Raw genomic sequence first — 15,445 nt, 5'->3', positions numbered from 1 at the left:
TCCTCACCAAAGCGATTTACATTTCCCCCTCATTTGCTTGAGGGTCCCTTTGCTAGTGTTCCATTTGGAAACCCTTGTTGTTGTTGCTTGATTTGTTCTTGTTGTTGTTGTGCTATTACAACTATTGGGAGCCTCCAATTTGGTTCGGGATGTGTGCCCCAAGAACCTTGTAAAGGCCCGATTAACGCCTCGCGGAAATTCCTTAGTGCACAAGTGAGCTAGGCCTTGGTGGCGTTTCTCACCGGAGAATACGGTGAGGCCTTCGTGGCATTGGTTAGGCCTTTCTGGCGACCACACCCCTCCAACGTAGATATACTTCCCCTAAAAAGGAAGGAACTACGGGAATCATCCATTGTGTCTCTGCGTGCTCCACTCTCGGTTACCTCTATCCTTGATTGCATTATTATATCTTGCCTAGCTATATCTTGCCTAGGTGTATACCTTGTCATCTAGGGAAATTCACATAGTTGCATATATAGAGAATTTACCTTTGTGTCAATCCTTAACTGATAAAGACCTAAAAACTGGGTAGCACCTATTCACCCCCCTCTAGGTGCGGCATACGATCCTTTTAGTGGCACCGCCTTCCCCTTATCAAACCAAACCCTTTTCATAAAGGACATGAGACGAAAGACACAACACAGCAGCCACCATTCGCCCCAGAACGGAAGAGATCAGATCTGAAGAAGGAGAAGACCATCCTCGACTCCACCAAAGATCAATCTCATCAAGATCACCACCTCATCCATTACACCCCACTTGTACTGAGGGAGACATAGATTCATACTTGTAAGATTAGGGATTGAAACCTCTATTCCATCTTGGTTTATATTTGATTTGATCTTCAACTATTGTGGCTTGCTACGGTAATATCGAGATGAACTCCATTTACTTTGCTATGGTATCATTATGTTATTGTCCTCTCGTGTGTGAGTAGATCCCATTGGCCTGGGAGATGTAGGGAATTGGTGAGATGTGATGTGCCAATTTTATTCCATCTATTTGTGAATTTATGATTAAGATGATTATATATGAGTATGAATGTTTATGTGCACCTAAATCTGTTATCTAATTTAAGGGCCCAGATAGCATGATCTCAAGAACTCATAAACATGAATTTGTGTGCTAGTGGATCGGCAACAACTAAGTAACACAACCGATATCAAAGAGGATCTAGAAATAATCTAGGAATCACAAGGAACCACCAAGGTTAAAGCTTTACCCCGGTTTAACCACCTTAATATATGCGCTGACCATGGCTTTGGTAACAGACAGAAGGATTATTGGAGGAAGATGAAATCTACCAAGAGGAGTGTTTCACTCTTATGGGTTGCTTGCCTTCTCACATATAGGAAGAATCATATACACTTATCACATTTATGTTACTAGGCACATTCACTATCGCCATGAACCGAATCACCCCGTGCCTACGTTTTCATCTGCAGAAACCCATTTATTTATTATTAGCTGTTAGTTTTATGCACTTTACTCTATTGCATTATCAATACTTCAGAATCTTATCTTTTACTCTCGCCATTTTCCATTTCACCTAAGACTTGTGCCCTAAGACTTGTGACACCTTGGGTGTGACAGAAACACCGCAGATAAACATCCTCCTATGCTCCTTGTTGGGATACGATATAAAAACCGGAAATAATACTTCCACGAAAATATGAATGAATGACCCTGTGTTCTTGTAGGCCATCAATCAGTATAGACTCTAACTTTTGAGTCATTAATATAAGACCTAAAATTCTCATAGGCAAAGACAACTGCAAAGAATTATTTTTCTATCAAGGGGTAATTTATCTGTGCATTATTAAGAGAGCGGCTAGCATGATGAATGATACTTAGTTCATCACCATCCCGCTGGCACAAAGCACCTCCGATAGACTCATGGTTTGCCTCACAAAGTAACTCAAATGGTTTTCTCCAATCAGGTGGTTTCATCATTGGAGCTTTAAGGAGAGCTTGTTTAATAATGTTAAAAGCATTAAGATAATTTTCATCGAACTTAAATCGAACATCCTTTTTTAATAAATGATTTAAAGGTCTCACTATCTTGGAAAAGTTTATAATAAACCTTCTATAAAATCCAACGTGACCAAAGAAACTTCCTATACCTTCAATATCTCGTGGAGGTGGTATTTTCTCTATAGCTTCCACTTTTGATTTGTCAACCTCTATGCCTCTTCCCGAGATCTTGTGACCAACTACTATTCCTTCTTGAACCATAAAGTGGCATTTCCCCCAGTTCAAGACTAGATTAGTATCCTCGCATCTCTGCAAAACCTTATGCAAATTCCACAAACAATGGTTAAACGAAGTTCCATAGACAGAAAAGTCGTCCATAAATACTTCAATTCTGTGCTCAATATAATCAACAAATATGGCAGTCATGCATCTCTGAAAGGTAGCTGGTGCATTTCATAAATCAAAAGGCATTCTACGATAAGCATATAATCCAAAAGGACAAGTGAAATTTGTTTTCAACTGATCTTCCGGATGAACAACTATTTGAGAGAAACCAGAATATCCATCACGATTTCGGAAATAAGAATGTCTAGCAAGTCTTTCTAAAGTTTGGTCTATAAGGGTAGTGGGTAATGATCCTTTCTAGTCTCTTTATTTAATTTTTTGAAATCAATGCACATTCTATATCCTACAACAGTTCTAGTAGGGACCATTTCATTGTGTTTATTTGGCACAACAATAAATCCTCCCTTTCTAGGGACACAATGAACAGGACTTACCCAATCACTCTCTTTGACATGATAAATAATACATGCTTCGAGGAGGCAGATGATTTCCCTTCTTACCACATCCTTCATCTCATGTTTGAGTTTTCTTTGAAAATCAGCCATAGGTTGCCATCTTCCATGAATATTATGCGAGTGGCTATTGAGGGACTGATCTCTTTCAAGTAATCCAAGGAATACCCAAAGGCCTTACGGTGCATTTTAAGCACCATCATTAACCTTGTTCTTCTTCCTTTTCTGAAAGTTTAGTGCTCACAATAACATGATATTTGTTTGTTTCACCTAAGAACCTATACTTTAAATCTTGTGGGAGATGTTTTAGTTCTAGAGGTGGTAAATCTTCATCTGCCTTTCTTTCAGCTGTTTCATAATTTTTATTAGTTGAGCTATCAACCATAAGAGAGGAATCTAAATATTTATTAATATCCTCTTTATCTAATTCTCTCATAGCATCTTCATTTCCAAGTAAACTTACTTCCAAATCATCTCCAGGGGTATCATAAAGTATGGAGGAAAGATTGGCGAGATTACCTTCCTCCTCAAGTTCCTCTTCTTCAAAATCTTCGATTATCGCTTTATGAACAAACTTTGAGAAATGGAAGCTCATTGCCTCCTCCCCAAACTTAAGCGAGATAGTTTTTTTCCTACAATCAATATTAGCTCCTGCAGTGTTTAGAAATGTTCTTCCAAAAATTATTGGACAGTGAGAACCAATTGGCATATCAATGACAACAAAATCAATGGGATTAGTATAAGGACGTATCACAATAACTACATTTCTTATTACTCCCACTGGAACTCGAAGTGTCTTATCAGCAAGCATTATTGTCATATCAGTGTCTTCTAATTGTGAATGTTGAAGTTCATCTTGAATACTGAAGAAAAATCTATAATGAATAACATTACAGCTGCTCCTATATCACATAGACCATAATAGGAGGATCCACCGAAAGTGCAAGTAGAACAGGCTTACCCATGTTTTTTAGCTTTAACCATACCTTCCACAAATTGCGAGGCTTCGGAGTCAAGCTCAACTACATTGCAATGTGCATACATAGCCAAAATTCCTTCCTTAGTTACCTCCCCTTCTTCATATGCAACTTCATATGTGGGTTCCTTATTACCAATTTTTTTCTTCTGGTGCTCTTACCTCTTCCACCTCTTCTTCCTTTTGTTCTGCAAGGAGTTGAGTTCTAATGTGCCTTGCCACTGCCCTTGGGAAAGGAAGCGGTTCTTCGTAAGGTATCCTTTCAATGGGCACCTCTTTAGGCGCTTCAGCTATAACTTGCATTGATTCAACAGGTTGAGGTGACGGAGTATAATGAAGCCATTTCTTCTTAGGTGCTTCAATAAATTCTGTAAAATCTTGAAGAGCATCTAATACCATAACATCGTCAAGATTAAGTTCATTAGCCATTTCTTTTACTTGTCTGGTGTTCTTATAAGAATTTACACAATCATATTCAATTTCTATCTCACCCTCACTACCAAGATCGAAGCCCCAAGATTTTCTATTTCTATGAACTTTAGCTAGGCGTATCTAAGCTTACTCAGGGGTGAGATCCATGAAAGATCCACCGGATAGTACTTTTATTATCTTGATCAAGTCCTCCATAGAAAACATGCAAAACATACCAAGGTAGTAAATCATGATGGCGACAACTTTGAACCGTACCTTTATATCTCAAGTAGGCTCTCATTAAACTTTCAATGCTGCGAATCTTGAAATTGCTTATGAACCTTCTCGCTTCGGTGGACTTTACCTTGGGGTAGAATCAATCTTCTCTGCATGGCAGTGTTGGTTAGAGATCGACTAAACAATTTAAGTTTCAGTTCATCATCATAATAATTTCTCAATTTAATTTTCAAACACAACTAAGTAAAGAAGTGTAAAGGATTATAAGGATCCTCATCGGGATCATCTCCAATAAAGCTTTTTCATTCATAATAGAAACTATACGTGGATGAACTGCATACTCCCGTAGATCTGACAGCGTGGGCGGTTGCGACCACCGTCGCCTCATCCACTCTTGCGACTTCCACCGCCAAGATGGTTGTTGTAATTGTTGTTGCGACCACCTCCTTGGCCACCATGGTGACAACCTCCTTGGCCACCATGGTGACAAACTCCTTGGCCACCATAGTGACCGCCACCTTGGCCACCATAAGAGCCTCCACCTCCTTGATGTCCGCCTTTGTGCCCCTTGTTGTAGCGGTTAGGGTTGTTGTCGTACGGGCGTTGGGGACGCTGATCACCGCGCGTTGCGGCGCTGCCAGAAGAAGAGGACCACTCGCCGGTAGATTGATGTGCCTGCATGGCCTCACACCGTAGAAGAAAGACTAAAACTGAGTGAGGGATATCGGGGTGGTGATGACTGTGAGAGACGCGGCGAGGGACTCGTACTAAGGCGCGAGACCGGCGAGGATATAGTCGATGATCTCGTCGTCGGACAGGGGAGAACCGATGGTCGACATCTGATTGGCTAGCACCTTCATCTTGCGGAAGTACTCCGCGCAGGTCATGTCCTTCTTCTTCAAGCTCTGGAGCTAGATGCGCACATGGAGCACGCTCGCCCGATCTTGGGCGCTGAACATGTCGTGGACGGCGGTCCATACCGCCTCAGCAGCTGGTGCGGCCGATCATCGCCGCAACAATGTCCTCGAACATCGAGGTGAGCAGCGCCGCAAGGACGCGCTGATCCTGGACCCACCAGACATGGAAGGCCGGATTTGCGCCGTAACGACCGCCTCACCCTTGCCCCCGTGATCTGCTTGGGGGCGATGGCGTTGTCCCGTCGAGGTGGCCATGCAGGTTTGCGCCATAGAGATTTGGCACCATCGGCGTCTTCCACAGCATGAAGTTGGAATGGTTGAGGCGGACAGGAATGTTGGAGACCATGGAGAGGGTCGTCGCCGATGCCCCGGAGGTGATGGCATCGGCGGAGGTGGAAAGCTGGAGTGCGGAGGTGGCTAGGATTTTGTTTGGCTCTGATACCAAGATAAAAGATGTGTTTTGGCGTGGGATGACCCATAGGCCTTTCTGCTCTATTTATATTCAGCTCATACACGGTTACATGGTAGGTTGAGATTTGATGACGCTTATAAATTGGCATATTAAGAAATATCTCTACGAGATATACACTACCGATTCTATTCTAGTTTTAGCAGTCACTTCGTCAATCTCAAGATACACGGAACAATTTTTCTTAGACTCAATATTTCAGAGGTGCTTATAAGAGTAGAGCATGCGTGCATTCGTAGTTCCACCAGAACTGGTAATACACGACTCCTCTGCCACTGTGTCGATCGCGCGCTGGAGCACCGAGCTCTTGTGATGTGGGGGAGACTTGTATAGGATCTCCCCATTAGGTAGGATCATAGGATCAACTTAGAGAAATCATACTTTTGCTATGCGAAAAAATCTGAAAATAATTAGCAACATGCATATAGGTTGTATCTACAACTTCAAAAAAATTCAGCTCAAAATCTAATCTACACTTGGAGAAACAAAAAAGACAAATTCTGATGTGAATAGTGTCAGATGTGGTTGAATAGTATTTCACACTATTCACACCCAGATTTATCTTTTTTATCTCTCTAAGTGTATGTCGAATTTGAAGTTGCAAATTTTTGGCATTGCATATATAACATAGATGTGTGTTGTCATTTTTTTCAGAATTTTTGAACATGTTTTGTCTTTGCAAAAAATTAATCTCATTGATCCCATCTAAGATCTGATCCTACATAAGTCTTCCGCCTTGTGATCTTCGTTCGACGAAACAGCGGTGCTGGAGTTCCGATTTCAGTTTTTGCTCCGCGTGCTCTGTTGCAATCGATACTTTGATTGCGATTCGGAGCCGTCCGAATCTACAAATTAATTTATTCTCTCTGTCGTCGTCGTTGTAGAATATATGCGCAGATACTTGGCGACCAAGTACGCGAGCCGTCAATGCTAGCGTAGCCGTCAACGTTGGCTGCTCCTCACCTGTCAGGCCATAGCACTATAGCAGTATTATTCAGCGTGGAAAAGCCCCAGCGGGCAGCGGTAGGCCAGTAGTCCCGAGATGATTGCGGGTTGGCCGACTGCCGATCGATTTGGCTTGTACGTTTTATCTACGGAGTAGTATTTTCTGAAATGGAGAATTATGGCACAAATTCTAAATTGTCAAGGTCATCTTTGTTGGCGAATTAGATTTAAAGTAATAAAGCGTCATTTATCGAAAAAACTGTGGCAAATTAGAAGTTGCGGAGAAAAAGTTTAATCTCACATTGCTAGTTAGATTTTTCTAATTCTTGTAAATGATTGAGAAAGACGAGTTCACGTGCACTCCTCCTCCTTTTTTGCCGCTCGTCTCGCCACAAGTCGCACACGAGTCGTGTTTCGTGAATTGAGGTTTTTTTTTTTGATTACTGCACAAACTAAGTTGGATATGTGTCAGCGTGTGTATGCATGCTTGCCGCGTGTCCCTAACTTCTAAGGCGTGGCAGTTTCGGTCGGCGGCTCCCTTCTAGGCTATACCTGGAGACGAGAGACAGAACAAATCTAGAGTTCTCCACTCCCTTCTATCTCTCTCACACGACCAAGTTTTTTTCATTGTGATGCTCTCTAGTCTTCCTGTCCTGTCCTGGTGACTGCATGCACATCCATCTTGGAGAGGAGGCCTCCGAAACCCCGTCCATCGAGATCCTGCACCAGGAGACGGGCAATAAGTTTTTTGGGAAAGCGTCTCAGCGCGATTGCTCGCTGATGTTCGAGCTCTTCCTCGCCGGTTCGTCTACTTCCTCGCTAGATCCGGAGACCTCGACAACACCATGGGCGACATCTTAACAACCATGGTGATGCTGATGCAGCAACCTGGTCGAGATGTACATGCTTCTCTTGTTCCATATTCACATCTGCTAGATGTGCTTAGTTTGATGTGTATAGTGCATATGTAATGTTGTTTTCGATAATTAAACTCACTCAAAAATTACTTAATAATGTAACATCTGCATCGAAGAGATGTATACGACCCTTATTTCATTTACTTAACAAAGACCGGCAAAAAACCTTACAACGGTGATACAAACTGAACCCGTCAGCCAAAGTATAAAAAAAACTACCAACTAGCACAACGATAGATGATAAAACGAATACTTATGCGCAGTGCACAGTCTCCACTAGATCCCTAGCTAAATCCAGAGATAGCGCCTGATGCGCATGCTCCAGTAGTATCCTGCAACATCTACCACCAACCTAAATCCAGAATGTAGATCAAAGCCAGAACCCTGGCCAGACCTTCCGTTGACAGTACCATGGCGCCCAAACAGCACCATCGCTCTGCGCGCGTCCATCATCACATGCCGTGCACCGAGACTCCACTGCTGATGTGGGCATACCCATATCAGGTACCTACTATTACCATACCAATGCGGTCAAACTGAAGGCCCACATGAGGATTATGAAGCCCAAGAAGCATTGGCAGTTACTAAGAAGGCGAAGTCCAGGAACCTGGCATGCGGGGCAAGAACAAGCCCAAAACAAGGAACCCTAGAGCTCGTATCCAACCTAGAGCCGACATGATGCATGAGACCTGACCTCTCATATATGGGCTAGGGAGGGGTCGCCAGGGAGGACAAGCAACCCAGAATCTAAATCCTAGCTATGGTACATCGTCAATTCGTCATAGACATCAAAGCACCCATGTAATCGTCATCATCAATCAAGAACAGACAAGCATCACGTATGGTTTCCCTCCAACGGCCTAAAGCTGGGTAAATCGGGTCCCCTGTGTTGTTTGTTCGCGCCGACGAAACCAACAACAAACTCTCTTCCCTAAAACCCAAGTCAATAATTCATGGGTATTTTCGTGGTAGCCCCACATCAACTACACCACGCCACCGAAACTCGCCACCGTCGACGTGTTAGATGCACACGCTCCACTTTTGCCTACTCCATCCAACAAGTGCTCCAAAACAATGCCCTAAGAGGGAGAGCAACACCAATAGCGTCATTATCGCATACCTGGATCTGAGGTTTCCCTCGAAGCAGCGCGAGTGGGTGGACTACAACTGCAATGGTGACGACTTCAGACAGCCAGCCGACAACCTCCGGCGAAGGAGTAAATCATCACGAGCACGCCCTGGGCCGGAGCCCCGGGCTTCCTCACTTTGCGGGTCTAGCCCAAAATCCCTGGTGCCGTTGTCGGGGTCAACAAGCTGCAGTAGGTGGCAGCCGCAACCCTTTTCAAGCTCACCTGGGCCACATCATACTGCCGCTGCCACCGTCCGTGGCGCCCTCCGCCGCCGCCATCTGGTACCCTGACTTGCAACCCATTCTTCACATTTTATTTCTCTACTAGATCGTCAGCAGATGTGTGAGTAACAGTAACGTAAAGACGTAATCCAAATTTGTGATTTTGGCGAACACTAGATGTTGACGAGGAGAATACTTGCTCCTGGTGAATTCACCACTCTGTTCTTTGTCAGGATGCAGCTGGGAATTCTTGCACCCAAAGCAGACCCAGAATATCAATGACAACAGCCAGAACGGGACCCTAAGATGATAAGAGTGCAAAAACTGAACCACTTCATTTATATATCCAGGCATCACACACAGTCCAGCAAATTACCTAGTCCCACAACTATTCCGGCGTGCACAGCCCACCGTAAAGAAGGCCACTATGAACCAGGATTCACTTCTTTCTATCCTCCGCAAACTACTTCCTTCAGACATAAATTCTACTTTAACCTAGTTTTAAGAACCTTATCGCGGCTGTTTGCTTCGGACCACGTGAAGTTACCAGCTCAACGCTGATATTGGCAGCACTAGCACCATGGTAGACCTACTTCACATCTCACCTACAGGCAACTTTTTAACATTATCAACAGTCGTGCTCGCTTGAGAAGCCGTTCGAGAAGCCTCAACGGCGTGGGAGGAGGATCACTGGAACTTTCACTCGTTTCGCTATGTGTGTGTTGCCCTCATCGTGTACTCTGCCACAAGCTTTGAGAACAGAGACGACTTGTCCTCCAGCAACTTTGCCGGCGTCTCCCGCTCCACGGCCACACCTACAAAGATCGAAATGGCGTTTAGTTAGACAAACAATTATGCCAAACACATGGGATTAGGCGGATTATTTAGACCTGATAGTGATTTGTCTTAAAGGGCTGATGACTGACCGTTGTCAAGAAGCAAGACCATGTCGCTGTCAAGGACCGAGGTGATTCGGTGCGCAATCGTGATGACCGTCGCCTCTGAAAAATTCTCCCGTAGTGTTTTCTGGATCAGGTTGTCCGTCGCGGTATCCACCGAAGCGGTGGCTTCGTCCAGAACCAGTATCTTGGTCCTCTTCAGAATCACTCTACCAAGACAGACAAGCTGGCGCTGACCCACGCTCCAGTTCTCTCCATTCTCTATCACTGCAAGTCAAATTCACAGAAATTTTCAGTTCCCAAAAGAACAAGTAGTGGCTTTCTGTTGTAATTTTTCAATTTTGGAAGTAAAAAAGAACTAGTAGTAGGAAAAACGTGGAGGATACTCAAATTCAGTATCAGACTTTCAACTGCATAACTCAAATTATACGTATCGCTATATCAAACCTGGTGAGTCAAGTTTCAGGTCCTTTCTCCTGACCTCATCTCCTAGCTGACAGTTATCCAATGCCTGAAATGGAGCAAAGGATTCAGACTACAAGTTTACTAAAGGTCTAACTGTAAAAAAGAGAGCTACAGGACTAAGAAGAAATGATGTATGTAAAAGTCGAAACTACCTCCCAAATTTGATTGTCATTGTAATCTCCAAGAGGGTCAAGGTTGCTCCTGATAGTTCCCTCGAACATCGTTGGGTCTTGTGGAATGATGCTCAGTCTACATCTCAGATCATGCAGTCCAATGGTGCAAATGTCGACACCGTCTACTAGTATCCGGCCAATAGTAGGATCCACGATACGGAAAAGGGTCTGTATAAGAGTTGATTTACCACTGCCTGTTCTTCCAACGATACCAGTCTTCATGCCTCCAGGAAAAGTGACTGTAAGGCCCTTCAGAACAAATGGTAGTTGTGGAGCATATCTCACCTGCATCGAATTAGAAGTTAGAGATCTGTGTTATCTAGAATTAAAAAAAATCAACACTGAAAGTAATATTCGCATGCCCATCAGACTGGATTTCTTATCAATAGCTCACTCAGATGGCAATGGTATGAAATTTCTACAGGACAACATGGTAACACAGGAAAAGGAGCCTAAGTAAACAGGATGAAAAACCATGAGGGCATTTACATGGAGGTTATGCAGCTGAATTTCTCCCTCTGACGGCCAGTTACACAACAACTTATCTTCTGACACTGAAAGAGGGGCCTCTTCGGGAATGCTTATATATTGCAGAATTCTTTCTACGGATATGATCTTGTTCTCCAAATAGCACATGGACCATACTACCCATGTTTGCAGCGTGTTCAAATTAAGCCCATATGTGACCGCGAGGCCAGCAATTGCTGAAAGCATCATGTAATTTATTTAGAAGACCATATCACTACGATCGTATCTACTAGTACCATCTATTTAGTATAAATAATGTTCCGAACAAGTAATGACATACCTGGATCAATGAAACCAGTCGGTAGACTGATAAGAAATATCAAAGAGAATGCAAATGTAAGGCATGATAGCGTATCCAAGCGGAAGCAAAGCCACTCCCTTGCTGCAGCGTTATAGAATTTCGGTCGAGAGAAGGCATCCATTAGATGGCTATTAGTTGATACAAACTCATTTTCCTTGCCAAAACTTCTGATGGTTGCTGATCCAGTAATGGATTCAGCAAAATGTTGTATTATAGGCGCTTTGCAAACCCCTACCAGCCTTTGCAGCTCTCTGGCTGTATCAATGTAGTAGCGCTGCAAAATGATAAATATAATGACATGCTAATTTTGCAGTTAAAACTTAAAAAAACACGGAGAATAAATATGTTAAATAAAATACCTGATACCAGAAGCAGGCAACACTTAGAGGAACAAAAACAACAAACACCTGCCATGCAACCTGAGACATTACAGCAATAATTCCAACTAGTTGTATCATGGAAAATGCAACCTGACCCATCTGGTCAGCAATGTTGGTGTCCACATCACTCTGATCAGTTGAAGCCTAAACAATTTAACACTTGTGTGAGGGTGAAAGCCAATAATAAACTAGCTAACAAATTTGAGGAAGTGCTGACTTACTCTATTCAAGATGCGCCCACTCGGAGTGGAATCGAAGAAAGACATCGGAGCTCTGAATATGGACATGTGCATCTTGTCGAACAACAGAGTTGCTGTCTTGTATGCAGCTGTCACAAGAAACAATGCTCTTACGAGGATGCACAGTGAGCTTGCACCAGCCAATGCGACGAAGACGTAGATCAGTGTTGACATGCCCACCGAAGGCTCGACGTCTTCAGACACAGGAGAAGCCCATGCCATCCAGTAATTGCTAGCAATCTGAAGTACTTGAAAAAGTGTCTGGGCTATCAACACGACTGGTACAAGAGCTCCCCCATAAGCTAATGTAAGGTACTTCCAGTAGACCCAGAACCCAACCTTGCCTTTTTCCCTTTCCTCTTCCTGCACGAGCTGCCCACTTTGAACCTTGTCAAGTTCTTTGACATTTTGTTTATCTTTCTCCTCTGCTGATGACAATGACCCGGAAAGGCTTGCTGCGTCACTGGAAGAGAAAGCCTCACCGCCTCCATTAGTAACATCAATCACGTCTAATGCTGTGAGAGCATCTTGGTGAGCACCAACCAGTTCCATTAGCTCTTCCCCTGATCCAAGTATTTCATTGTATTTGCCTGCTTGTGCTATTCTCCCACCTTTCATTACCTACATTACAATTATTTTATAAGAAAAAAAAGACAATTTATTACATCAAATTTAGATGAAACTTGTGCCAACGAAATTCTCACCAGAATAAGATCAGCTGCAGGAAGGAATTCAATCTGGTGAGTAACATAAACCACTGTTTTTGAACCCAAAGCCCCAAGCAAGCATTCCTGCAAATGGTAAAATCTTTAAGAAATGTATTCTCAAACATATACTGAACAGAAGAGATCATATCATACCTTGAAGAGGTGGGATCCTGTATGAGCATCGACTGCGCTGAATGGATCGTCAAATAAATAGATGTCGGCATCCTGGTACAGAGCTCGGGCTATCTGAATCCTTTGCTTCTGCCCGCCACTAAGATTGATGCCCCGCTCTCCGATGACCGTCTCATCACCGAATGGTAATATCTCCAAGTCTTTCTTCAGAGAACACGACTCAAGGACCCTTTCATACTTCTCACCGTCCATCTCCTTACCGAAGAGTATGTTGTCCTTTATTTTGCCGCTCTGTATCCATGCCGACTGGCTGACGTATGCCATTGTTCCGCAAGTCTTGACCTCTCCTGATAGCTTTGGCATCTCCCCAAGAATGCAAGAGAGCAAGCTTGATTTTCCAGAGCCGACCGTCCCACAGACTGCAACACGCATGCCTTGCCGAGCTTGAAAGTTCAGGTCATTCAGAGTTGGCACTTCAGATGAGGCGTCCCAGGCGAAACACCCATTGCTGACCTCAATTGCGACATCTGAGTTGCCACTTGGCAACCTCCGCACAGCATCCATGGGTAACTCCTCGAGACACAGGAAAGATGCTATCCTGTCAAGAGACACCTTAGTCTGAATCAACATCGAGACCATGTCGGGGAGGGTGTATATCGGTTCTTGAAGCACCCGGAACGTGGCCAACGCAGACAGCACCTTCCCTGAGTCCAGTGGTATCCCTAGGAGCAAGCAGGCTCCGAAGGTTACCACCGCAACGAAGGTCGGGGCACCCCAGAACACGAAGGTGGACGCGGTGGACGTGTAAAGATACTTCTTGAGCCAGCTTTCCTCTGTCTTCCTCAGGTGAATGATCTTGGACAAGAACTTCATCTCCCACCCCTGCAGTTTAAGGATCCTCATGTTGCGTAGGATCTCGGATGTCGCCTTCATCCTGACATCCTTGCAGTCCATGAGCTTCTCCTGGAACTTCTCCTGCATTCGCATCGGAAGTACAGTGGCAAGCATGACGAGGACCGTGGCACCGAGCGCTGCCAGCGAAGCAATCCCCAGGGTGGAGTACAAGATGAACAATGCCATGGATACTTGGAGCGGTACCAACCAGAAGTCATGCATGAACCATGAGAAGAGCCCGACGCGGTCCGCATCCACGCTGATGATGTTGATCATCTCGCCGCTGCTGCGGCTCTGTCTCGAGCTGCTGGACAGGGAGAGCCCTTTCTGGTACACAACAGAGACAAGCGCAGACCGCGTACGTATCCCGATTTGCTGTAGCCGGAAGAACCAGTGCCTCTGTGAGAAGCACTCGAACACCTTGGCTGCGATGAAGGCGACAACAAGGAGCTTCCCCTTGCTGCCGTACCTCTCGTCGCCGTTGAGGTACTGTACCAGGGAGTCAATGAGGAATGGGCCAACGTAGATGGCCAGGCTGTAGATCAGAGCGTAGACGGAGGTCAGCGCGATGTGCCGCCACACGGTGCGCACCAGAGCCCTGGTGAGCTTGAACGCCGTGACCTTCTGGCCACCGGAGCCGTCGCCAGTGAGCGCCTCGAGGTTCGCCTTGAACGGCGGGAGCAGGCCGGCCACGCTGTCGGCACGGTCAAGGTCCCGGACGTCGTCGAGGTCGAGCGTCTTGCTGTGGCCGACGGCGAACAGGGGCCCCATCCAGGAAAACGTGAGGACGCTGAAGAAGCCGGCGCCCGTGAACATGGAAGCGTCGACGGTGTGGTTCTCGGAAGCGCCATTGAGCAGATGCTCCTCGGAAGCAGAGCCGCCCGGCTCGCCCCTCTCGGCCGAGAACCCGGCGACAAGCAGCACCGCGCCCGCGAGGACCGAGACGGCGTCGCGCGCCCAGGAGCGCGCAGGCACGGGGAGCTTGTACTGGAGGCCCGTCGCGGCGTGGACGGCGACGGCGAGCACCGAGAGCAGCAGGAAGAGCGCGCACCAGAGCCTGAGCGGCGCGGGGAACCGGTCCCCCCCACGGCGGCCATACTCGAGCTGCAGGTACGCCGCGAGCATCAGCCACGCCACCGCGCGGGACAGGGCGTCCGCCTGGTCCGTCACCGCGTCGGGTTCCCCCCACCCTGTCCCACCGTCGAGGTACCACGAGACGAGCGAGTACGCGGCGAAGAAGACCTCGGACGCCGCCAGAACCCACGTGGCGCGCACGGCGAGCCGGAACCATCGGAACCCGCCGCCTCTCGCCGCCGCCGCGGCCGGTTCCTTCCGGCGGTGGCTGCCGGCAGCGAAGAAGAGCCGGCCGGCGACGGCGAGAGCGAGCAGGAGGTGGGCCGCGGCGCCCACAACGTGCAGGAGGACCGGCCGCAGGAATAGGGGCAAGAGGTGGTGGTCGACGTCAGCCGCCGCCATCGCTGCCTGCAAAGGCCACGACGCGGGCGCGGTGGCCATGGACATGGAGACGGGTGGCTGAATGAGTGGAGCGGGTGGGGTAGGGCGGGGTTATATAGGGGGCGACACGACACGTGCGTCGCCGCCGCGCCGGCCATCGGTCAAAGTGCGGCTGCGACTCGATCGGCTCCTTGGGGTGGAAGGTACCTCACCACGGCGCTACCCCTGCCCCATGACCGGCGGCCTCCAATCCGAGCTCCGATCCGATCCAAAATAGG

The 15,445-nt window shown here is 46.3% G+C and overlaps 1 protein-coding gene across 1 annotated transcript; it reads right to left on the bottom strand.

Annotated features, from left to right (window-relative positions):
• Positions 1–9,306: 9,306 nt before the first annotated feature.
• On the bottom strand, positions 9,307–14,852 carry LOC124668120 (ABC transporter C family member 3-like). The gene is made up of 10 exons (XM_047205313.1): positions 12,840–14,852; positions 12,684–12,770; positions 11,962–12,600; positions 11,720–11,884; positions 11,340–11,634; positions 11,021–11,235; positions 10,511–10,816; positions 10,341–10,404; positions 9,921–10,160; positions 9,307–9,809 (listed from the first exon to the last, which is right to left on the bottom strand). The coding sequence occupies exons 1-10, from the start codon at positions 14,835–14,837 to the stop codon at positions 9,706–9,708; spliced, it is 4,113 nt and encodes a 1,370-aa protein (XP_047061269.1). The 5' UTR covers positions 14,838–14,852; the 3' UTR covers positions 9,307–9,705.
• Between the last annotated feature and the right edge of the window lie 593 nt (positions 14,853–15,445).

This window comes from Lolium rigidum, chromosome 6, assembly GCF_022539505.1.
Source record: "Lolium rigidum isolate FL_2022 chromosome 6, APGP_CSIRO_Lrig_0.1, whole genome shotgun sequence".
In the NCBI taxonomy this organism is placed as follows: Eukaryota; Viridiplantae; Streptophyta; class Magnoliopsida; order Poales; family Poaceae; genus Lolium; species Lolium rigidum.
The sequence above is the reverse complement of the archived record's forward strand: the minus strand, read 5'-3'. Positions and strand labels throughout refer to the sequence as shown.